At 35.7% G+C, this 26,215-nt stretch overlaps 1 protein-coding gene across 3 annotated transcripts in view; it reads right to left on the bottom strand.

Moving 5' to 3' along the window:
* The window catches only part of PREX2 (phosphatidylinositol-3,4,5-trisphosphate dependent Rac exchange factor 2), a 307,122-nt gene that overhangs the window by 230,149 nt on the left and 50,758 nt on the right, over positions 1 to 26,215 (bottom strand). For all 3 annotated transcript variants that reach the window (XR_013178245.1, XM_077166953.1, XM_077166954.1), the window contains exons 2-6: positions 17,122 to 17,193; positions 15,701 to 15,823; positions 13,300 to 13,404; positions 4,726 to 4,827; positions 1,424 to 1,585 (exon numbers count right to left, since the gene is read on the bottom strand). Coding sequence is in view for 2 of the 3 variants with exons in the window: in XM_077166953.1 (XP_077023068.1) it covers positions 1,424 to 1,585; positions 4,726 to 4,827; positions 13,300 to 13,404; positions 15,701 to 15,823; positions 17,122 to 17,193 (564 nt within the window). In the remaining variant the exon portion in view is untranslated. The remainder of the gene's footprint in view (positions 1 to 1,423; positions 1,586 to 4,725; positions 4,828 to 13,299; positions 13,405 to 15,700; positions 15,824 to 17,121; positions 17,194 to 26,215) is intronic.

Genomic DNA, 26,215 nt, shown 5'->3' with positions numbered 1-26,215 from the left:
TTTCCCTGGAGTATATTGTATGGTATATTTGGAAGGAGTCTTTGAAGTTTTTGTTTCAGTAAAGGTCTGGCAGAATTCACTGACAAACCAAGCAACTTAGGGCAAGACTGGTTTTTCTTCCAATTTTTGAGTGACAACAGAACTGCTAAAGCAAACTTTACTCCATTTTTCTCATCACAGCAGGACAATGGCTCCCTCGGAAAGGAATTACCATCATGAATCAACTGCTAAACATACAACCATTTGAGCTGGCTGAAAGAGGTAGCATTCATACTGAAATGTGAGGTCACTGAGGGCACTTGAAATAGAAGAATATAAACTCCCATTAGCATTTTAAATGATTTGTAACAGAGAATGGATGAAAGGAGAATTCCCTAAGATCAATGTGTAAGATTTCTTTGCAAATACTTTATAGGTCTACATGGAAATCAATATTTTAAGAATAAGAAACAAATGAGTCAAATATAAAGTCCTGAAATAAAAGCAATCCACTTGTACATGTGTAACACAGTAGGTGGTTGGGAACATTTTAAATCTTCTTTGCATTTTAAGAAAATATATCTTAATTGCTCACTCTACAACCAGAACAAAGTTATCCTAGTTTCAATGCTCACGCTACTTTAAATTAAAGCAATTTAAAGACAGAATTTTGGTTTATTCTTTGTATAGCGCTGAAGTAAATAGGACTCCAACCCCATGCAATAACTGGGATACAAACTTCCCATACTCAAAAGCGTCCTACAGATTTCTCTTCATTTGTTCTTTTTTTGGGGGGGAGGGGGCGCATGGTCCAGGAATCGAACCCGAGTCTCCCGCATGGAAGGCGAGCATCCTACCACAGAATCATCCGTGCACCCCACCCTATTCTTTGTTATTTTTAAAAATCATTCTTTCGTGAATCATGGAGCATTAAATGTTACATCTTGAAAGGAGCTTAAAAATCACATCATGCCCAGTTTCTTCATTTTAGAAATGAAGAAATCAAAGCTCAGATTACATGGATTAAAATGAGATTCAACATCAAGAATCTAATTCAGAGTCTGAAAATAACATCACAGCACACGTGCTGAGCCTTATTCCCCTTGGTTACTCTCCCCAAGATTCAGGCTATGCACTTATTGACCAAAATCAAGACAGAAAAAAGGATAATCATGATGTTCAAATACCGGTATACCAAACCTTATAGCCAAATAGTATTGATGGGCGCCAGCACAAATCTCTCAGGTTGACGTAAATGTCAATTAATTGTTATTTAAAGATGTTTAGATATAACATGAAAATTAGCACTTTTCAGAATTGATTTAAGTCCTCTAGAATTATCTAGGAAAATGACGATTTATGACACTAATACCAATAATCCTGTATATAGCATATGTCATAACAAAATGATTTTAAGCCTTATAGTTTAGTAAAGTAAATGTACCTCCCAGCCTTCAATGTGAGATTGCCATTCCTCTAAAACTTCTAATTTTTCCATCTGTCTCTTGGCTTCGTTGATGTTGGAACAGACAGCTTTCATGGCTTGGAGAGCTTCCATTACGGCTGCATAGTCGCTATGTTTCCTTGGAGTCCGTTTCAGCAACTCCTGTTTATACACAAAAAACAAGTTACTCTTTGATCTTCATTTTTCTGGTACAGCAGGTTCAGACTGACCAGGAAATGAAAACTGCAAAGATCACGGGAGCCACTGTTTAAGTGACATCACTAATTCCACCAAGACAAAGATCAAAAACAAAAGGCCAAATCAATGAGTAAATGTTACCTCAATGCTTATTTTGCAGTCACTTTAGTTTTTCCCTTAAAATTATCTTGTTTTTAAAACTAAGACGTCTTCTTTCAAATCCTCAAATCTCTCACCTGGTGAATGTAATTTTTTTTTTTTTATAAGTTTGACCTTTGTCCTAAGAAGCACATTTTTATATGCTAATTTCATTTTCTGAGAGCCTTTCCCAGAATAATAAATCCTTAGATGAATATGTTCCATAATTTAAATCTCTTCTCTCCTACTAAGTTTTGAAGAAACTATAAAAATGTCATATACAAACCAAAACATTTTTAGATGTTTTATACTCCACAAAAATAAAAAAAATTATAAATTTCTTAATATGCCATCTTTAAAGGAACAATTCATACCATTTTCCCCAATAACCCAGGTTTATTCTCTGTGAAGAATGAACTGCCATACACCCCACAATAGCTTTTTGTTTTTTGGTTATGTCTTCTTTGCTGTTGTTTCTGGCTTTTAATTGATATACATTTTCCATTCAGGATATCAGAGGTAGTGTAATTCTTTAATCTTTTAATAATCAAAAGGTCTCAGTTGTGTTTAAAAGCACAAAATTAAACATCTTCACCCACTGTCTAGACAGTTTGGCCACACTGCTTCTTAATTAGTGATCTGTGTCTTTACCACAGTTGCCACCATCAGGTAACTAACACAGTTACTGAAAACCTGAGGCAATTCTTTGAAAGAATTTTCTTGACTCTCAAAAGAGTGGGAAAACATGCCATTGTTATACTCTCTTGAGTTAAGTTATTGCTCAAAATTCTGCCATAAAGTTTGTCCCTGGAGTCAATAAACTTACATTTGGCTCTGGAGAGCTAACACAAAAGACAATGCATTACAATGACTCCAAATACATACAAGTTTTACAAAGTCATGCTGCATTACAAATTCATACAAGAGATATGCAGACTTTCACAGAAATTAAAAAGAGAAGAACCCTTTGTAAATTATGTGAAAGGGTAAACTCAGTCTGTAGGCCATGATTTGGGGTACTGTGGAATTGTGAATTCCAGTGAGTATCTGTGGAGTTGAGACATGAATTTAGATAATGTAAAATAGCAAAAGAAATGCATCATTAACAATCTTCTGACAGTTAGAATGATTGACCAACTCGACAATTTCAAGTTCCACAAATAAAACCAACCTATCTTTAACACTATAATCTAATCCCTTTACTGTTTTCCTCTGGATAAATGAAACCATCCAAAATCAAAGAGGATTCCAGCACCATTTTTCAGTTGATCATACGAAATAGATAAATGTAAGTACTAACATATCTGCTAAACAGTAAATAGCATCCCATAGCATGTCTTTTTCCCCTTCATATTCTTCACGAACATTATATTCAAAAAAAGGGAAAGGATGTTATTTACTGCTCACAGGGGACTCTGATTTGACCTCCTTTTTGTCAAGCAAGGTTGCATCCAGGATCCTGCTTTTTTGAGAGGTCATCCTTAGCCAGACATGAGTGACTCAGAATAATCATCTTGTCAGGACATATTCTTGGTAACAATCCCACTCCTCCCCACCCTTAGAACAACAAAAATTCCCTGGAATCCCCAAACAAAGAGCAGGAATATCTGCAGTTTTGAGTACACATCCAAATCTGGGTCACCAGTCAGAGGTCTGCAGGGATTCTCAAGAAGATAGCAATCGCTTAGAATCAATATCTTCCATCCCTGCTCCTCTGCAGACCATTCCAGAGCTGTGTAGGACTGGGCACCCGGGAGTGACCTTCTCTGTGCGACTCCTGACAGCTTAACCTAGCACCTTCAGACTTGTTTTTCAATGAGGAGAAATCCTTTTCAAGCAAATTTACACAGATACGCAATTATGAAATTGACAATAGTTGTAATGAAAAGTATTAGCTCAAATTTATAACATTTATTTCTTAAGAACATCAGATCATATGACCATAGTAAGCTGCAATATGGATTAATGTAGCACTTGAGCACTTTTTAGTATTCTGAAACATTAAGATACCAAGTATTAAATAATATATTAAAATAAATCAAAAGCAAATATTTATGAATAGTAATGGAGCATTTATGGGACATATATTATGCTAAATGATTTATGTAAAATGACTCAATTATCATTATCATTATTATCTAATCTTTTATACACATACACACACACACAAACATACATATTCCTATGGGTGTATACTATAATTTCAACACTGCAATCATCTACATTTCGTAAATGAAAAATGAAGACTTTAAGAGGGTAGGGTATGTGTCCCAGTCATACAGCAAATAAGCAGAATATTTAGAATTTGAACCCAGAGCCCATGTGTTCAACCACCACCCCCAACTGCCTATCCTGATGTTAGAGTTTCAAAAAAACATAACTTCAAACATTGATTCATAAACCTTCCTCATAAAGGCAGTAATTAGTACATTACCCTATATTTTCATAACGGACCTTCAGCCATTAGTGAGGCATTTCCTACCCTTCAGAGGAAGTGTTTTCTTGGCACATTTAATGTCTAATGTGCTCTGCACCATTTCCTTGCAATAATGATTAAAAAGCCAGGCCCTGAAATTACGTAACTTTGACCTTAACTTCATGAGCATGATGAAGTCACCAATGTTAGGGGAAATAAAAAATATAGGGTTTATTTAAGATAAAAAGTCCTATAGATAAAGTACAATATTAAACTGGCCACAATGTATTTAATGGAACCTAAAAGACCATTTGAAACTAAAACACCTACTCTAAATGAAACTCAGACAAGTATATATTTTTAGAATGAACATTACAAGGCTCCTTTCCCATGGCTTTGTTTCCTGCACCACGCAATAAATGGTCATTTTTCCCCCAAAAACTATGGTCTGCCTTTTCCTTATAAAGTCAGACTGTTGGAAAGAGATTTTAAAATATGATCATCGGCAAAATACAGAAAAATGCCACAATGAAACAAACACATAAAATACCTTCAAAAGGAGAGGGTACTTGCATATTCTCTGTATTGGTGTTACTAAATACCCTTCCAGGGGAACATCTGTGTTCTTCCTTCCACCAAGTAGCATGCAGTTCTGGACGAAAAGAAACATAATTAATTCCATTTTTTTAAAACCAGAGGCTATGAAACTTTACCATAAAGTTCTCTGCTGAAAACTTGTGAAAACATATGTTTCTATATAGCTTCTCTCTGAGAAGAGGATATTCAGTCTCAAATAACACTTACAGAGAGAGAAAGAGAAATATTTTTGCCTTTCATATTAGCTGCAGAAACCAAAATCTTTTCAAATCCATCAGTGTTTTTGAATCTATGCCTTAGAAATTAACTCCAAATATATTCTCCTGAGTATGAAAATGTCTGAGAAATAGAGAAAGAGATAGAGGAATGAATGTACGGTTCATGGATGGTTGGATAGGTGGATGAATGGGTAGGTGGAAAGATGGATGGACAGTCAGAAAGACAGACAGATGAGAGAGAGACTGTATTGTAGAAGAAAAAGGCATAAAAAGAATTGCACAAGTTTTGCTATTGGCTAGTTATGCAACTTGAACTGAATTCAGAATTCCAGCTTCTACTCTGTAAAACTGGCAAGTTTTACCAAGTGACCCTTCAGTCACTTTTAGCCTATCTTTTCACCAATGACACTGACCAGTCAGTCTCAGAGAAGGAGGTCAGATATGATTTTCAGAGGCAATGTGAATTGAAAAAACTCAAAATCAGAAACCAGAGTGAGATGAAGCTGAAACAACTTCCACTTATTAGAAAGTGGTGGTCAAGAGTGAACTGACTCATTGGCTACCTGATGCCAGCCTACCCCCTGGCACTCCAGATTCTCTTTCTAAAAGTAATGGAAGAGTTACTTTTGTTACGCATTAAAAGCAAGCATTTTATACATCGTACCACACTTAAGCCTTCCATCAACCCTATGGTTTAGTTACTACAGGTCTGCAGTCCCTCACCCAAAATACATAGGGCTGAAAGTGTCTCGAAATTCCTTTTTTTTTAATTTCAAAAAGGTATGTATGGGTGGTGCAACGATGGTTCAGTGGCAGAATTCTCACCTGCCATGCCAGAGACCTGGGTTCAATTCCAGGAGCCTGCCCATGCCAAAAAAATAAAGGTATGTGGCCCTTATCACTTCTATTCAATATTATACTGGAGATTCTAGCCATGAACAATACAAGAAAAAGAAATTAAAGCCCTAAAGATTGGAAACATAGAATTAAAACTCTTTATTCTTAGACTATATTATATTGTATGTAGAAATTTATAAGAATTTTTTTAAAAAAGAAAAGCTATTAGAACTAATAGCAAGTTTAGTAAGATTGCAGGATTATAACATCAATATACAGAACTCAAAAATGAAAATTAAGAATACAATTCCATTTACAAAAGCAACAAAAAATAAAGAAAAAACTTGAGAAAAAAAAAAAAAGAGTGAATTGACTCGATCAGTAAAGCCTTGATCGTCATAAGCATCTGGTCTTTGATGTGTGTTTTAAACAACAAGACAATGAAACTTAGATTTGAAATAGGTGCCAAAACCATGTTTCTGCCAATGCCTATCAGATTGACTGGGCATAGATGAAGTAGTTAATAAATATTTAATAAAGGAGAAGAGGGACTCTCAAACATTAAATTGGTCATTTAATATCCTTCACACCAATATTTTAAAATTATTATTCCATATTTATTCAGTGGACAGACTAAGTATGTGCAAGAAGAAATACAAAAGACAAGACTGAAGGATAGCAGCAGAACAAGTCTCCACTGTCACAAACAATTCAACCTCAGCCCCAAACTTGTACATCCAAGTCAGCAAAACCAAAGCCCAGAAGTTTAACTTCTTGCAGACACCTTAGAAGACACAGCCGCAGAAAAGTATTAATTCTCAATAACATTTGGGGGTCTCATCCCTACTGCAATCAGGTTATCAACCTTTTCTGCAAATCATGCATGGTATTTTCCCCAAAGAAATGGATCTCACTATATTTTCCACGATGAGGCCCCAGTATGAGTTAGCTACCTCTAGACTAAAAGTCTACTAAAGGAACCCATGACTATTAGTATTGTATGGATTATGCATTGTCTCAATAAAAGCAAAGGTTGGTCACCATTTTAGGCTGGCTTATGAGAGTTAGCCCTCTTCTTATGTATATGAATGAATATATTTCCCAAATAACAACTCCCATCCATTTCACTGATGATAGCAACTTACTGAAGTGGCAGCATATCCAAGGAACCCAAATGATAGTACTATCATCACCTGAAATCTATCAATTCTTTTATGTTTTTAAAGGGTAATTATTACTGTTTCCACTTAATGGATAAGGAAAATGATACCAGAAATATAATAAATTCCCTATAGTTATCCAGATAATTGATGGTGAGTTAGTACGAGTGCAAGGACTATAAAAGCTGGTTCTTTTTGCTAGACTGTGCTATAGGATAACCTTAAAATGACATGCTTGGCTTGTGACTTTTTCAATGTGGCTGCTCCCAAATCAGTACACAAAAGTAGACTGAGATGAATCCTGAGTCAACCCTGCTGAGAGAGTACATTAGAAAAAATGGTGTTTCTTACATTTTACACAAAGACTTAAACTTTCAGAAGATTAAGATCTGCTGGCAAAGGCAGAATGAAGAGACAGGTAAATCCTCTTCCCAAGAAACAACGATAAAATTGGATAAAATTTTCAAAGATAGTAATTTCAGAGCTCTGGATAACAATTAAGTCAAACAACCAATGAAGAAATATTTATTCCTGAAAAACTGCTATATGGTACATAAAAATAGTGGGAGTCTGTGGCGTTCCTGCCTGGGGCTTCTCCCATCCACTCCCTTAGCTTGTCCCACACACTGGCATAATCACATGGCACTGCCAGCGCAGACTACGATGGAGGGCACACGCTGGATTTGAAAAAGAGGGCAAAACCCCACACCCAGTGGTATATGTAGAGAGTAAAAACAGCATACTCCACAGGACAAACCAGAAATGACCACAATTCTGCTAGTATGCAGTTGCAGTCATGCTTGGTGCAATTGTCAGACTTGGCACATCAGACAATATTTCAACAGAGACAATCTGGGAAACCACAGAGGGCTTAGGGAAACTCTGTACTTATCCCTGGATGACTAGAAATCTATGCACACATGTAAGGAAGACTTGAGAGGATCCTAAGGAAAGAAAAAGCTGGGTCAGACTTGAAAATTTCCTGACCTTTGAAATGTGTCCCTACTCCATACTCACACATAGATCCACAGACAACATGGATAATGATTTGAGTATGAACTAGGACAAGTCACTGACTGACCCCTAAGCTAAACAGTCAGTCACAGGGGTGACACACCTAAAAAGTTAAGTCAATTTATAAAAATTAGAATTAAAAAGTGAACAGAGATCAGCAGTCACATTAAAATAAAAACTAAAGAATACAGTTAAGAAAATCAACATAAGAAGCAAAATGGCAGACTAAAAACTACTTGTTTAATACAAAGCAAGCAGACGAGGAGGAGCAAGAAGCATAATAAATGGTACATGTTAACTCCCAAATTTGATGAAAAATGATCTACAGATAAGACCTCAACATTTTTTCAATAACTTTAAGAGGTTTTAATCAATTTAAAGTATATTCTCTGATGAGAATGGAATTCAATAGGAAATCAACAGGAAGACATTTTGAAAATTACTAATATTGGTAAACAAAATAACAGAATGTCTGAACTATGAATATTCTGAGATTTTACCCTTCTTGCGAAGTAACAAGGTAGCCTGCCAGTTTCATAGATACAGGCAGAAGACATGAGACTCCAAGGACAGAGATATGGGACAGGTTATTACTCACAGTAATAGCAGTAGCAAGAGTATCATCATTCAGGAGTTAGTTCTCCGGCCCCAAATCCCACAACACTGAACAAAGAGGGTCAGGTTACACATTAATATACAGTGGCTTGCATTGCAAAAAAAAGAAATACAAGATTAGGAAACATGAATGCTTCAATGTGGGTGGTAAGCATGTCTGTACTTTGGTATCCCTGTCTTTCAAGACAGTACATGATACACATATCCTTTAACATATATATAAGCCAGAACAAAAACAATCAGATGTTCTACTCAGACAATATGCTGAAACAAGAGAGTCTCTTGGAAAAATGCTTCCCTACATAACCTTCTAAACAACAAAAAAAAATAGATCAAAGAAATCACAAATGAAATTAGATTTTGTTAAAAAAGTGAATGAAAAGAGATACAACATATCAAAATTACAAAAATGCAACTAAATAAGTATATATAAATGTGTAGCTTAGAAAAGAGAAAAGGTCTCAGACCAATAATCTAAGCTTTAATTATAAAAAACAAGAAAAAGTAGAATAAAATAAACCCAAAGCAAGAAAAAAGAAAGATATAAGAAAGACCAGATTAGAAATCAATGAAATAGAAAACAGAAAATCAATAGCAAAAATCAGTAAAATCAAAAGCTGGTTTTTTGCTATTAGTATAGGTAAACATAGGAATAAAAAATTAGACATGATCTATAAAATACAAAAGACAAAATGGTAGAAGAAAGTACTGCCTTTACAGTAATAACATTAAATGTAAATGGATTAAACTCCCCAATCAAAAAACAAAGACTGGCAGAATGGATTAAAAAATAGGACCCATCTATATACTGTCTACAGGAGACAAATTTTAGACCCAAGGACAAAAACAGGTTAAAAGTGAAACCTTGGGAAAAGATACTTCAGGCAAAAAAAAATTAGAAAAAAGGAGTAGCTATACTAATATCTGACAAATTAGACTTCAAATGCAAAACACTTAAAAGAGACAAAGAAGGACAATATGTATTAATAAAAGGCACAATTCAACAAGAAAACATAACAATCATAAATATTTATGTACTGAGCCAGACTGCTCCAAAACACATTAGGAAACACTGACAATACTGAAGGGAGAAGCAGACACCCCTACCATAACAGTAGGAGACTTTAATTGCACACTCTCATCAACAGATAGAACATCTAGGCAGAGGATCAATAGGGAAACAGAGATTTTTAGTATGATAAATGAACTTGACTTAACAGACATTCGCAGAACAATACACCCCACAACAGTAGGTAAACATTCTTCTCAAGTGCTCCTGGATTATTGTCAAGAATAGACAACACGGTCACAAGCAAGTCTCAATAAATTTAAAAAGATTGAAATCATAGAAAACTTTCTTGGATCATAATGGAATGAAGTTGGAAATTGATAATAGGCAGAGGGCCAGAAAATTCACAAAATATATGACCCACTCTTAAACAACCAGTGGGTCAAGGAAGAAATTACAAGAGAGAAATCAGTAAATATCTCGAGGCAAATAAAAATGAAAACACAATATGTCACAATTTATGGGATGCAGCAAAGGCAGTGTTAAGAGGGAAATTTATTACCTTAAATGCCTATATCAAAAAAGAAGAAAGAGCAAAAATACAGGAATTAATTATTCACTTGGAAGAACTAAAGAAAGAACAGCAAACTAACCTCAAAGCAAACAAAAGGAAAGAATGAAGATAAGAGCAGAAATAAATGAAACTGAGAATATGAAAACAATTGAGAAAATCAACAAAACCAGAAGTTGGCTCTTAGAAAAAAATCAATAAAAGTGATGGACCCTTAGCTAAGTTGACAAAAAATAAAAAGAGAGAGGATGCAAATAAATAAAATCAGAAATGGAAGAGGCTATATAACCACTGATCCTGCAGAAATAAAGGAGGTAATGAGAGGAAACCTCCTCAACACGAGAAAGGAAATAAATAAAAAACCCAAAGCTAACATCATCCTCAATGGGGAAAGACTGAAAGCTTTCCCTCTAAGATCAGGAACAATACAAAGATGCCCACTGTCACCACTGTTATTCAACATTGTCCTGGAAGTTCTACCCAGAGCAATTAGACAAGAAAAAGAAATAAAAGTGCCCAAATATCCCTAAAGAGTGGGAGAAAGATCAAAGGTGATAGTGAAGTTATTCAGAGAAGGTAGGGTTTAACAAATGAGTACAACTGCTAAATCATTATTTTGATATTTCTTTTAGTCTCCAGCATCTTAGAGAAGCTAGAAGTAAAAACCTAAAATTGTGGAATTGTAACCCGTGTTAAACTCAGAAATCTGTTCTACAACTAATTGTTGTGATGTGCTTTGAAATTTATTGCTTTTTTGTAAGTATATTTTTTTCACAAAAAATAAAAAAAAAGTTGATTGTGATGATAAAAAGAAATATTTATTCCTTCTAGCCTTCAATGTTCTGGAGCAGCTAGAAGGAAAAATCTGAGATGATGGTATGGGGTAGCCCATGACAAACCCTGGGATCTTTCCCTTAACTCCTTGTTGAAGAAAGCTTTGAAAACTATTGCTTTTTTATTTTCCTGACAAAGTTCTTTGCTGCAAAAAAGGTCTAATTTAAAGAATATCCCATTTATCTATTTTTTTTTCCAATGCTCATGCTTTGAGTTTAAGGTCTAGGAAACAGCCTCTTATTTTATATTTATAAGATATTTTGTTTCCTTTGTCAGGAAGCAAAACAATGTCAGTCTATGCAATGGGAGACAATATTTGGAAACCACATATTCGATAAGGGTTTAGTATACAGAATCAATAAAAAGATCCTACAACTCAACCACAAAAAGACAAACAACCCAATTTCAAACTTCCTGATTTCGAAACTTGAAAAGCTACAGTAATCAAGACCATGTGATATGGCAGTTAAATAGACATATACATCAATGGAACCAAACTGAAAGTCCAAAAATAAACCATTTTATTTATGGCCAATTGAGTTTTGAAAGGCTAGTCTTTTAAACAAGTAATGCTGGGACAAATGGATATCCATATATAACAACAATGAACTTGGATTCTTATCACATACCATACATAAAAATCAACTCAAAATAGACCATGTATACCTGAATATGAGAAAAAAGCATAGAATATCTAGGAGCTTACCTAGCTGAAAATCTTTGTGACCTTGGGTTGGGCAAAGATTTCTTAAAACAAAAGCATCGTCATAATAGAAAAAAGTTAATAAATCGCATTTCATCCAAAATAAAAGATTTTGATCTTCAAATGACAATAGTTTTTAAATGAACAGAGAAGCTGTACATTGGGAGTAAATATTTTCAAATTATATTTCTGATATAGGATTTAAATCCAAGATATATAAAGAACTCTCTTGGATCATCAAGAAGATAAACATCCCAGTTAAAAAATGGTCCAAATATTTAAATAAGCTTCTCATCAAAAGAAACATATAGATGACTAATAAGCACATGAAAACATGTTTAGTATCTTTAATCATTAAGGAAATACAAATTTAAACCACCATAAGATATCTATACACCTTCTAATTTGGCCATAATTAAAAAAAAAAACCAAGCATTGACAAAGATAGAGAGAAACTAGAATACCCATACATTCCTGGCAGATACGGCACAGCCACTTTGGTAAACTGTTTGGCAGTTTCTTAATGAGTGAATCGAACTTACTATGGACACAATTTCACTCCTAATACCTTCCCAGAAGAAATGAAAATATATATGTGCATATTCACATAAATACACGTATATACACAAACAGACACACAAAGACATGTACACAAATGTTCATAGCCGTATTATTTATAATAGCCTAAACTGGGCTGAGTCTGAATGTTTATTAACTGGCAAATGGGATGAACAAAATTTGATCTATAACTAGAATGGTAGATACAAAAGGATGAATCTGAAAAATATGCTGTTAAGTAAAACAATTCAGGAACAAAAGATTAAATTGTATGATTGCATTTATATGAAATTTCCACAAAAGTCAAATCTGTAGAGACAGACAGCAGATCAGCAGTTGCCTGGAGCTAAGGCTGGGAGCAGAAATTAACTAGATATGAACATGAGGGAACTTCCTCAGATGATGGAGTGTGGTAAATAGCTTCAAAACTCTGTAATTTGCTAAATATCACTGAATTGTACACTTGAATGTGGTCCTTGCTGACAATTAGAGTGGACAAGTAACTAACTGCTGAACTAAGCATTTGCTGGTGCTATCCTAAAGTAAACAATGTAAATATACATTGTTGCTACCTTTATGAAAACTGAGTGAGGACTATATGTAGGAGAAAGGTCAATCTTTAAATTTCTTTTCTACCACACCCACGATTTACTTTCTTTCTGTTCCTGCCCTACTTCTAGCACTCTGAGCAGAAGTAAAGGAAACCCTAGGGAGTTAGGGGATATAAAAACAATGATGAATGTCATTAAGTGTCTTCTTTCACTAGGAACCTGCGGAGTCTCATAAAGAATGTATAATCAGCCAGGAGGGGACATTATCGGTGGCTCCGCGTACAAGTTACCCCAACTCTCACTTCTTAAATTTATCAGAGGACTCTAGCTTCCTGACCCAAGAATCCTAAGAGTTATCCCACAAGTAGATTTCTATACCTCAGTGATGCTATTCCTTGGATCTCTCTCGGCCTATCAGCCAATAACAGCATATTTGATGACATAAATATATACTTACCAAAAGAAACGTCCGGATTGTTCTTATTTTGTTAAGTTCCAGAAGCAATTTCTGTGCCTTCTCATGGTTACTACAATATTCATCATAGATACGAAACTTGTCTTTCTGTGAAATCACGTAAGAATAAATTATAGTCATTATATTAGCCATTTTGAAATGTTAATCTATATGATGCTCACAAACTTTAATAAGTGTATATTATGTTTCAAGAGCAATACTGTGTGTGTGCATGTAAACAAGTGCTATTTATTTATATTCCCTGGACCATGAATAAGAACAGCCTAGAAGAGACAGACCTATCATTATGCTCCAAGATGATTCGTGCAGTGATAGATAGATGAACCAGGTGATAGCAAAGCACAGAGACGGGAGTCATTAGCTTTGCTGAGAGGAATCAGACACGGCTTTAAAAAGCAAGTAGCATTTGAGCAAGGGCCCAAAGAGATGAACCCAAGATTCCTAGACAGGTAGAAGAAAGAAAGGCATTTTAGGTGGAGGGAAAACAACGTGCCAGATCACATAGGAATAAAGAACATAGTACCCTGAAGTTCAAATACACCAATCTGGACATGTGTTGAAGAACCATGACTAACTAGAAAATATTCAGAAACAAGTGACTAAAATAACGATGGACCTTGAAGATACTACTTAAGAGAGACCATTTCAGAAGGAGATATTTGTTAGTATAGAAAAGTTTGGAAAGTTAACATAGAAAAGAAAAAGTAGCTACTTTCAAATGGCTGTCACAGTGTAAAGGATTTGCAACCGTATGTAGTTCCAAAACACAAAACCAGGACCACTAGATAGAAATTGCAAGGATAAGGATGGGCAGGCTTGGGATCAATAGAACGATTTTCTAACAATTAGAGCTGTCACTAAAAGCAAGCAGGTGGAAACAAAGCAAACATCTTTCATAGAGGCTACAGAGAACATTCTTTCAAAAAGAAGGAATTTCACCATTCTGATCAGCAATGTCCCTTCCATGTGTAAGATTTCCTCAAAGAGACCATGATCAATATCTACCAAAGCAGTACTAATAAAAACAGGAAGAGACAAAGTTTATTGATCAAATATTAGAGGAGTGCAGCCTTTGAACTTTCAGAGACATGCATTTACAAACACTACATGCTATTTTACATAGCCAGTAGAGAATGTATTGAATTATTTATCTCCAGAGAGTATGAGCCAGAACAAAATAAACTTCAGAAATAGTTTAGCTAAATTCATAGATGACAGATTCATAATGTGTTACTGAGGAAATGGGTGTCAGGGTGCAAGATTCCCATGAGCAGCCACTGCAACTTCCAACAGGAAGTTTCTAGTTCTTTCATGAAAGGGAACAGGCTGCAGCAAGCGGACAAAAACATGCCTGGCTTCCAGCTGTGCCAAATAAAAGCACAGCTTGATCTTCCTTCATCCAAGGAGCCTAACTTTAATAAAATTATCTTTATGAAATATTGACTGATGATCAAAATAAAATATAGTCTTATTATATATAAAAATATAAATATCTTTATAAGAAACTATCAGAAAAGCAAAATATAAAAAGTGTGTTCTATAACAGACTACTCTCACATTTTTAATTGTGTAGCATTTTCATAAATATAAACACTCAAAATTGGTGGTGTTCCGAAAATGAGCTTCAGTGGACTGGTATTAATAGTTGACTATTTTCTGGTTTTTTACTATGAGATGTCCTTTAGTCCCGAAGACAAATTTCTCATCACACGTGATTTTTTTCTTTTGCTTATCGACTGCATAAATAATTCCAGCTATCATATAAAAAGATATGAAATGAAAATGATCATGCATGTAGAGGACCATCTGTCCTCTACGTCTACAAATGTGTGCTGGTTCTTTACTCTCCTGCTCTGTCTGCTCAGAGCAGCTTTCTAACTAACCATCTACTGCTGGAGGGAAGTTCAGACACAGGCATCTGTAAACCTAGAATCTCTCTGCTGGCCCCCCTCTAGGTTTGTCACGAGTCAATTAACAAGGGAGCATTGGAACTAAAAAAAGGCTCATCATGCCATTTTAAGAGCGAGGATATTCTGCCTCAAAAGAAAAATGTTCTATGTTTGAGGAAAACATAAAAATCCATTCATTATGAAAAGCCTGAATATTCATTAGAATTCAAAGCTACAGAGGATGCGAAGAACTAACTTGTTGGAGGGAAAGAAAAGGCTGTTTATTCTTCACCGAATAAAACGGATGATGTGAGGCATTCTCCCCTTTTCTGGCTCTAGATGGAAGATTTCATTGGCCTTAAAATACCCCAAACTTTTGGAGTCAGATTTTACTTCTAACGCTGAATTCATACATACTACCATGCCAAGAGCTAAACCTTAAAATATAGGGGAGAGGGGAGGAGCTCATAAAATAAACATAAAAGTTATCCTACAAAGTGAAGAAAGCAGGTTCCCACTTCTTGTTGTGCATTCGGTTCAGGATGTAAGCATTCTTCCACAACTTTTAAGAATTCTTTATGTACTGCAAGGATATCTTCAATGTTTGAGAACAGCATCTATAAATACACAAATATGTAAGCATAGCAGACAGCCAGTAAAAAAAAAAAAAGAAAAGAAAAACTTTTAAATCTATGGAAGCACAGCTCAAAATGTATGACATCATTCCCTCCAAGCTAAAAAGCTCATTGGCTTTTTAGTACCATTCCTCCCTTCCATTTTGCTGGCCATCTCTTCCACCTCATGCTTCTCTAGGAACCGAGAACCTGCTCCTGGCTCTCAAGGGAAACGGTGACTGGGTGAACTCAAACATGATAGTCCCAGTTTTCCTGAGATGGCTTTAGATAGAACAGTGCTGTCATACTGGCTGGCAGGCTTTTCTGGAGAAGGACCTCTCTTCTCCCTCTGGAACATGCCATATCTGAAAGCGACCTCTACAGGGTCACTCTGCAGCCAGGGGAAGAGCCAGCCCAAGTGCAAAGCTGATTACCTAGACAGTAGATGGGAGAATTAGAAAGGACCTGGCAACCCTGGTGATCTCACTAAGTCACCAGTCCTGAAACTTAGGTCTGGAGTTCCCAAATATGTGAGCTAAGGTATCTTCTAGTCAATTTGAATAATCGGTTTCTTTTGCTTGCAATCAAAAGCACACTAACTAAAAAAATTCCCACGGCAGGCTAGCTGTTTAGCTCATGGGAAAATAGAGTTAGACCCAAAATCAGTAAAACCTGTGAAATCCTCAGAAATATTATTTTCAGCAAATTAACATCATCAATAAATGTCAATGATGATTTACACAACTTGGATGAGTAACAACTGCAGTACAATTGATTGTTATTTATGATTATTTTTTTCAAAGCTTCTCACAATTTTTTATCACTGCAGTTTAAAAGAAATGCTTGCTTATACATTTGCTCCTTAGTTGAATCTACTGTGGACATCTTTCCTGCACCAGTGGACATTCCAATGCATGTTTCTTAGTGATCGTGGAGAGTGGAAGTAATTTTTGCCCACATATCTGGCCTTCATGCCACCTCGGGCAATTGTCTTACACACAGCTCAGCCCCTCCCTTCTCATGGACACTAAGGTTCTTAGTCTCAGATTTATTTTTCTTACTCTTTCCAAACATTTCAAGTCCTCATTATAACATGTCTCTATGTCTACTGTGCCATCCACTTAAACCCCCATTTCTTTTCCCAACCCCTGGTTCCCCTTTTTCTAATGATCACAAACACAAATGACTGGCACAAAGACTTATACCAGAACTAAGGATAGGTTGAAGAAGCACTACACTAACATCCCATAGATAAAATTTCATCGCAGAAGAACTTATTCTTGGGTGGAGGACGTTCTCACCTTCACTGTGTCCTCTGTTACATTTTTGTCAACTTTTGATGCTGCACACTGGTTCATTCGGTGTAAAAATGCCTGCATGAAATAAGAAGAGTTATTATGAGAGTAACATGAGGGTAATAAAAATAACTGGGTGGTGGTCAAAATTAAATTTTTTACAAGAAATGAAAGTCTGAAAATCCAACTGTTGAACATAATAGTTTTGTTATAAAAGGTGAAACCCTTATGCATTGACACTCCTACCTGGGAATTATAACTCCTTTACGTGTTGTTGGGACAGGGCCAAAAATGGTGAAGTATACATGAATTAAATTATCTACCAGGAACTCAAAGTTATGGGGTGGTCATGTGGAGTCAGATGTTTCCCAAACTTCCAAGGCTTGTAAAGCATAAAAATCTAATACAAATGTTACTTCTAATAAAAAATTAAAAGGCCAGAAATTCTGAAGTGGCACCCCCACCCCCACCCCCTTAGAACTGAGAAAGGGAGAGTGTATGTGTGTGTGTTCCCTGTGAATAATCATTTCTAAGGATGACCCTTCAAGGAGAAATGGGAAGATTTTCCTCCCTGCACCCCACCTCCATTTTCAGGAACCCAGAATTCGTATTTTCTAAGATCACATCAGGGCTCTCCAGCCCCTTGGTAAGCAAAAGAGCTCATTAGCATTTCAAAGTTATGGACTCTTCCAAATGGCCTTAAGCTCTGACTAATGGAGCTCTTATTAGTGAAAATTAAAAAAAGAGAGAGTGAGTAGAATGAATTACTTATATTGGGCCTTGAAAAAAGAAAGTTTAGAAGGAAAAAGCAAAAGGACTTCCCTTCTGGCAAATGTGATTTGCGTCCTCTGAGACACCATCCCTTAACTACCTGATAACCACGTGAGTTCATTCCTTCCCTTGCCAATGTAAAGGACTGCGCCCAATACCTGCCAAATCAGGGTATGACACTGCAGCCCACCAACTCCTGAGTATGTGAATAAACTCTAGGGAACCTCTCTATACTGCAACAAGCAAATGAAAATTAAAAACAGTGTTTTTGACATGTTATATTCACAAAGACTGAAAAGAGGAACAAAAACCCAGGATAGTTTATAAGGTTCAGAAGCTATCACCCTCAATTCATTTCTAGTAAGAGTATAAGACAACTTGACAATATATATCAATATTTTAGATGGGCATTCCCTTTAACTCAGCAAATCAGCTTTGAGGATTTTTATCCTAAGAAAATATTCAGACAAGGAATTTCATTGTATTGATTGCAAACTTGGAAATATTGGGAACAACCTAAAATGTCCTCAATAAGGCAATCATTAAAGATTATATATATTACATTTGAATTACAGAATGCTATGACAATAGTGCTATCACACATGAATGTGATGAAAAGTACACTCATATGAGGGTATACATCAGACATCTATGAAATACTGCTTGGTGAAAAAGTGTAATAAGCTGCTTACTTGTATATATATATATACCATCACACATAACATCAGTGTATATTCATAGGGAGAAAAAATATGTAGATTACCAAAATACAAAAATGGTTATCTTCCAGGTAACCTTTGTACACTTTCTTATTTGACAATGAGAATGTTTTAACTTTGACTTAAAACAAATAAAAGTATTTCAAAGAAAGAAAATAAATAGACCACAAGATCTTACTATTAGTGTCAGCTTCAGCATTCTTTATTTGTGATTGAACCAGTTCATGTTTCAGAGTCCATAAAACTTCAAAGCCATATTCATGCTTATATCACCAACCCAATAACTTCAGAAGAATTAACTTAAAATGAATAAGAAAGTATTGGATGCCATCTTAATTTTTTTTTTCTTTTTTTGGAAATGTGATACAATTGTTTGAACTATTATATAAAGTTAAGTATAACTGGTGATGGAAAGAGAGATTTCAATTTTCTGACTTTTAAGTGCCCATTTTAATTACTATTATTTTGTTTAAATTTTTAACTTTAATTTTGTTTTCCTTGAATGTTTTTCCATGTATTCATACCAAAAATGCTTTCAAGCCCTTCTTATTTAGTCTTAAAATAATACAGTTGGTTTCCATACCTCGTTTACATTTCATAATGACCACATAGTAAACAAGTAACCTGTCATGCAAGCCAAGCCTAAACTTCACCTCTACATTTATAAACCTTTTCAACATAAACTGAACTGAGTCTCATTTTGAAACCAATAAATTAAAGCTATGAGGACGTAAAACAGAATCAAATCATGAGTTAAAAGGGATCATATAAACTAATAAAGTAAACTGTTTCTTTATTTGACTCTTTATCTTCTTTTCCTCCGGGATAATATGGAACTTTTGGTTTAACTGTATAAGAAAGCAAACTGGAACTTGCTAGCATTTCTGACCAAGCATTTATTTTTCCCAAGAGCCTTATTTATTCAACAGCAAAGGCAAATTTTAGATGGTTTGCTGAGACTGCAAAGTTATGAAAACTGTTTGACATTTTAACAAAACGTATAACAAGTCTTCCTTTCTGAAGATGAAGATAAATACTCTTTTCCAGAATCATCCTTTAACACCAGAATTGGGGCATTTAATCCTTCTCATAAAGGGAGTATTAGTATCCTATCACAAAAACACCCGACAAACTCAATATACTGTTTTGCCTCATTCATTTCCCCTCACGGGTCTAGAATTTCCACAGAATTCGATCATCTTCATCTTGGCACACAGGTACTGAAATTAAGCACTAGGAAATAGTTTTTAATGCCAATGGTTTGCAAGCCTCTCATTGTGTATAAGAGTAGGAGAATCTGTTCCAAATGCAGATTCCCTGGCCCTGTCCCCAAAAGGCTTGACTGTGTAGATTGGCCTTGTACCCAGAAATCTCCATTTGAACAAGCTCCTGCGGCGATTCTGATGTTGTTGGTCCAGAGACCACATTTTAATGAACATTCCTTTATGTTTATTCTTCCAAAGACTGAGAAAACACACTTATTCAAATAAGTGAGTCTTAATGGGAAAAAACAGGTTTACCTATCTCACCTTGACTTTTAATTCTATGTCAAATGATGGCTTTCTCTGTACAGCCACCTCTCCTTCATCCACTTGGGGTTTCTCATATCTTATCAGAGGATCCTCCCCATCAAGAAAATCATAATCCAGCATGTTTAAACTTGTCATAATAATTTCTGAAGGCTAGGGAGGTTCAGTGATGGGTGATTCAGATGAGATGGGCTAAGTGACACTGGGAAAGGGGAGGCATGCCGATACCCCTGCATGCAGTGACAGCTCGCACGCGGTTATCATGCAAACATTTTGCCACGTGCCCCTAACAATGTTTCCTCACAGCATACTCCTAGATATCACTCTGGCCTTGTGCCACTTTCTTCCCACTCAGAGAGAACTCCTCGCTTTCACTTAATTTGCTCCACATTGTCTTTGTCTGACCAAGTACTTGGTGAAAGCATATGTTAAAGACCATATGATGATTAATGTCCAAGAAAGTTAAAAATGTCATAGATCTACTTACGAGAGATCCAAAGAAGGAAAAAAACTCAGAAAAATATAATAGGAAGACGACAGCAACCCCCTTTTTCCTTGTCTGCTGGACAGCTGCTAGCTCACCATGAGTTCGACTCTCAGAATACATTTCCTTATTTTACAATTTCTAAGCACTAGCTGATACCTCTCAACTCGTTATCCTTTCCACTCTTTCCATCAGTCAGGTACACTGGAGGAGTACTCTCAAAGACCCCACAGATCTTAACACTTTATACTTTTAGTTCTAACTGGCTGACACCAATATGAATTTCAAATATTATATAAGCACTATTTATTACTCCTATAAAATACTCAGAACAATCATAAAAATAATCCGTCACATTGAAAATGTGGCTATTCAATATGAAAAGAAAAAGACAACTTGTTATATCTAAGGCAAATGGGGACATTTTTGATATATTCACACTTTTATGGAAAAGGTATGTTCATGGGTTAAGGGTGAAAACGTGGATGAGGAAATGGAGCCAATAACCATAGCAAAGTTTTTTTAAAAGTTTTGCTGAAAAAGTGAGGAGAGATTTGGAGGTCGATTTCGGATCAAGGAAGGGTTTATTTCTTAAGCCAGAAAATACTAGATCGATTCACCCTTCAAATTTCTTATGATATTCCCTTAATATAGTTTCTGTGAACCTTCTGCATTCTCTTCAGTTCACTGAATCTCATCCTTCCCTGAACTTTTATTGATTCCTAACTTTTTGAGCAGGATATCCTCCTTTAACATGAAAAAAAAATTAATGGAAACACATGCTGTGTGTTAGTATCTGCAAATTTAAATACATACTAACAATGAATTACTAGAAAAAATTCTATATTTGTGCTATTGCCAGGCATTTTTCTTAGGCCAGTAGTTCTTAAACTTTTTAGTCTCAAATTCCTTTTCACTCTTAAATAATTGTGGCGAACCCCAAACAACTTTGATTTGTGTGGCTTATGTGTATCAATACTTAGCATATTGGAAAATTAAAACAGAAATAATTTAAGATCTATTTATTCAATACATTTATTTATTTATAAATTCACTGAAAATTATCAGTAATAAACCCATAACTTGTTCATCTAAATAACATATTTTTATGAAAAATGACTATCTTTTCTGAAAAAAAATCCACTGAGAAGTGTGAGATCATTTTACCTGCTTGCAAATTTCTTTAATGTCAAGTTTAATTGAAGATCACTCCTTCCCAGTTGTGCCACCTTTACCTCCCACCTTAGCATCTCTGTAACACCTGCTTGCAGTGCCTGAAATATTCTTTATCTAGCTGTTTCCCCATATAGTTCTCAGGTTAAATGCCACCTCCTCAGAGTGGTTCCTTCTGACCATCAAGCCTGACATGCCCCCTCCCCCCACCCCACACTGCCCTGCCTATCACATTACTTGTTACCCACGTAGCACTTCCCACTCCTCAGTGTCATATGTTTTCTCTTTGCTAGTTTACTAATGTCTTCCCCATAGGAACAGGAGCTCCTGAAGACAGGACCCACCCCATTGTGTCCTCTGGGGCAGCCCAAGGAACTACAGCCATTCCTGATACATGGTAGAGTCTCAATAAACTTTTGTGGAATGAGTGAAAAATTTTATTAACTAGATGGTTTTCGTTTCTGAAGACCACCAGACTATGTGGTATTAATTTCCCTAGTGTATTATCTTTCCAAATAGTCATCAGCAATTTGAAACATATATGGTGGATATATTCTTTTACTTTTCCATCAACATTTATTAGGGTTTCTCAACCTATCAACACCACTGACATTTACGGCTGGATAATCCTTTGTTATGGGGCTGTTCTGTACTTTGTTACATGTTTAGAAGCATCCCTGGACTCTACACATTAGGTGCTGGTACCACCTCCATCCACATTACAGCGCCATGTAAATTCATGAATTTGACACTAACAGCTTTTGAATTATCAGTCTCTATGGGCTACATTATACAAATAACTGATACCCAGTGTCAAGGTGAGCTTTACTCAGTCTAGAATCTCTCCATAGAGTTTTCTTATTTCAATAATTTCATGAAATTCTGAATAAAAGGCAAACATTTTTATAACAATTATAAAAGGAAGAATTTATGTTTAAACTGCTTCCTGAACAGCTAAAAGCCTTTTCTCTGTTTGTAGCGTCCTTTCCCACTCAAACACTAGGAACGGTGATTAAAGAATAATGGTTTGCATGTCTGTTCTCCACCAAACTGCAAGTTCCTACAGATACGAATAGCATCTCTGCGTCTTTAGAACAGATACTGGCTTGGCCCTAGACTGTCAGGACAACATTTCATCGATACAACAGCACCAAAACTGATAGAAAATTTTTTTAGTAGTTTCATAGCATTTAAGACTCAGCCTCCTAAGCATGCATCACTCCACAAATCAATAAAGTAGAATACATGGATTATTCAGATAGTTGCCCAAAGAGATTAGAGATACCCAACAGCATGTCAAGATCCCCAATCAAAGTCCTTTGTTTGTTGTTGTTTCCTTCTGCTTCAGAACCAAAAGAATTTGCTGCATCACAGTGGTTGCAGGTTTTTCAATATCTGCTTAATTTCCACCAAAGAATGGTTTGCTGTTCTTCAGAACACTATTAATTGAAAGTAAACATATTGCTTCTTGGCCTTTTGGCTAATGTAAAGTAAATACACTATCATCTGAAAGTCTAGGTAAAGATAATTGTTCATCAGATCTTCCAGATTAAAACAATCCCCTTGGCTGACACCTTACCAGAATTTGGCAATAATTAAAACAATTTTTAGTGTCTTCTATTTGACCTCAATATGCCAAAAGCCAACATGACATAACTGTGTTCTTTGGGGAATCTTCAGGAGAAAGAATTCATAATTTTTCAGTAGGTCAACAATGCACTAACCTCGTACAAGGCACAAGATTTTAAAGGTGGCTAATAGCTAGACGGCTGGAAAGTCAACAGTGAAACTGCACAAAAAATGAAAGAGAAAATTTCAAAGGAGAATATCAGAACCAACACAACTACAGTTATGCATAAAACTGTTCAAAGTAAAAGTGAAAATCAGTAAATTAACTGAGACTATGGTAAAATGCTATAACAAATGCAAATTTTTATGAAGTTTGCTTGCATCACCTGTTAATTTTCTTTTTTGCAATTTCATTTCCTCTTAATTCATCTCACGGCTCAGTCTGTAAAGAAGGGAATACTGAAGCCATCTTTCTTGGATATTTAACTTTCACTGGCCTAAGGCAATGAGTTGACTGAAAACAGAGACCAAAGGCAGTGGAGGTATTTTTTAACATAACATGTTAAAACAAGATTCAAATGTTATCATTTAAAGAAATAAGAACATTCACATAAAAATCAGCAAGTACAGCCTTTCTTGAAACACTAGGAGAAAATCAGCACAGGGCCTACATTCCTATATAATAATGATAGGCTGCAGCAAGGAAGCCATATGCGTCCTTCATTTTGCCGCAGACACCACTATTCCCTGTCACCCTACGCCACAGCTGAATGTTAATGGCTAATCTCTTCTCACACTAATGTTATTTTTCTTACACAGAGTTAATTTTATTCATTTTGAGGACATGCAAATCTCTGTAGCCATTTCAGTTTTCAACCACAGTCTTCAGATTTTGTCAAGGCCCTTTTGGCTCTTAAAGGTTGTTAATACTGATCTTTCCAGAGTTCTAAATTTTTAAGTGACATTTTATCTCAAAACGTTTCTGTGAGAAAGTACTCCCAAGATGTGAGCAGAAGAAAACAATTAAGAAACAGAAAGAAAGAAAATCAGCACCTATTTTACTTAGGCTCCTAGTTTCTCAAGGAATCTAAAATTAAATTGGATGGTAAATCTTGGAAGCAAGATTTGCTAGAGACAACCCTGGCAGTCATCTATTCAGCTAGTTTTCTCAAAGATTTAAATGACTCCATGTCCTTTATTTTAAACTCTTTAAACATTTATATATACATATAAATATATTTAAATAAAGTGACTCTTTGGCAATAAAATCTTATTGGCTTATACATTGCAAGTATCATATGATTCATGAAGATTTTGTGTTCCTTGTATTGTTTTGGATGATAGATGTTTCTTTCTGGAATTGTCTGCGATACACCAAACACCAGGAAGAAATCAATTGAAAAAGTAAAAAAAGAAAAGATTAAAAGCCACCGGATGTGAAAAGTGGGCTGCTTTGGAACTCTTAAAAGTTAACCCTCCACATTCCTCCCTTAACACATCTAAAGAGCTGGCACACATCTATACAGACCCAGGATCTCTCCTGGTGAGGGGAAAAGGCAGTTCAGTCTGTGAGGAGCATGTCTGAGAAGCCAAAGCCTCTAAGCCTTGGTCTCCCAGCTCATTAAATCAGGTGACTATTAATACCCCGCAGAGAGGTGGAGAAGGGTGCATGCAGGTGGTTAGCTGGCACTTAGCACAGGGCTAGCATGTAATGACGGCTCAAAAAAGGTTAGCTGGTGTTTCTGCTGCTGCTACTATTACTGCATTATCCGTAGCCACATCCTATTATTCCCACGGTACTTATAATTATTACTAACAGTTGAGAGAATACAACTATCATGAAAGCCTCCTTCCTCCCCCTCTCTGCTCCTCTATTAACAGTGAACCTGACTAACTTCTGGAGAATTCCTTGATTGGAAAGTTAATACTGTTTCAGAGCTATTGGGGGAAAAAACTTCTATATATATTCAAAAATTATTACGTCTTCCACATTATATGGAATCTTTTCTACTCAGGATTTCAGGGTAGCCCCCAAATGTTGTATCTACATGTCAATCTCTCTATTCATACTTTTACTTTCTAAATGTCCCAGAAATTTAAAACTTAATCAATTGCAGAAGATAGAAAAATAACTAAATCAGGATTATACTAAAGTGTGCTAATAGAGATTGGTGTCTATCTCCACAAAACTTCCAGGCCTTAACAGCATGAGGTATTGGGCGGGCCACGGTGGCTCAGCAAGCAAGAATGCTTGCCTGCGATGCCAGAGGACCCGGGTTCGATTCCTGGTGCCTGCCCATGTAAAAAAAAAAAAAAAAGAGCATGAGGTATTAATAATAATTGGACAAGGGAACTAACTACAGCACTAGGTATTAATACCACACAATATAACTGGAGTATTACCAGGCTTTGGCTTTGACTTCAACGAGATGCTAAAAAGATGTTGAATTGGATAAGAATCACAAATGCTTATGAAATAAAACAGCAGGCCAATCTAAAGCCTCTAAGGAAAAGTCAGGTAGAGAAAAAAAAAAAAAAAGACTAATATCCTGGAGTTCACCTTAGCTCTTCTGGATACTATAATGTATTTACAGCAAATACATTAAACAAAGATAATTTATCAGGCTAATTTGCAAAGTTTAAATTCAAATATATTCCTCTATGTATCACAAGTCATAATAATAATCGTGAAGGAGCTTAACGTCAGCTGAATATAATATGCTTTTAATTATGCTCACATTTATGACAAAGAAAAATCTATTTCAAATAGTCCACATTTTTTTCTGGTGGTATTTTAGATAAAACTATGTTCTATGGTGTCAGCTGGTGATCAATATAGGATAAAATGGATTTCT

Source organism: Tamandua tetradactyla, chromosome 6, assembly GCF_023851605.1.
Source record: "Tamandua tetradactyla isolate mTamTet1 chromosome 6, mTamTet1.pri, whole genome shotgun sequence".
Lineage (NCBI taxonomy): Eukaryota > Metazoa > Chordata > Mammalia > Pilosa > Myrmecophagidae > Tamandua > Tamandua tetradactyla.
This window is presented reverse-complemented; position numbering and strand designations above follow the sequence as displayed.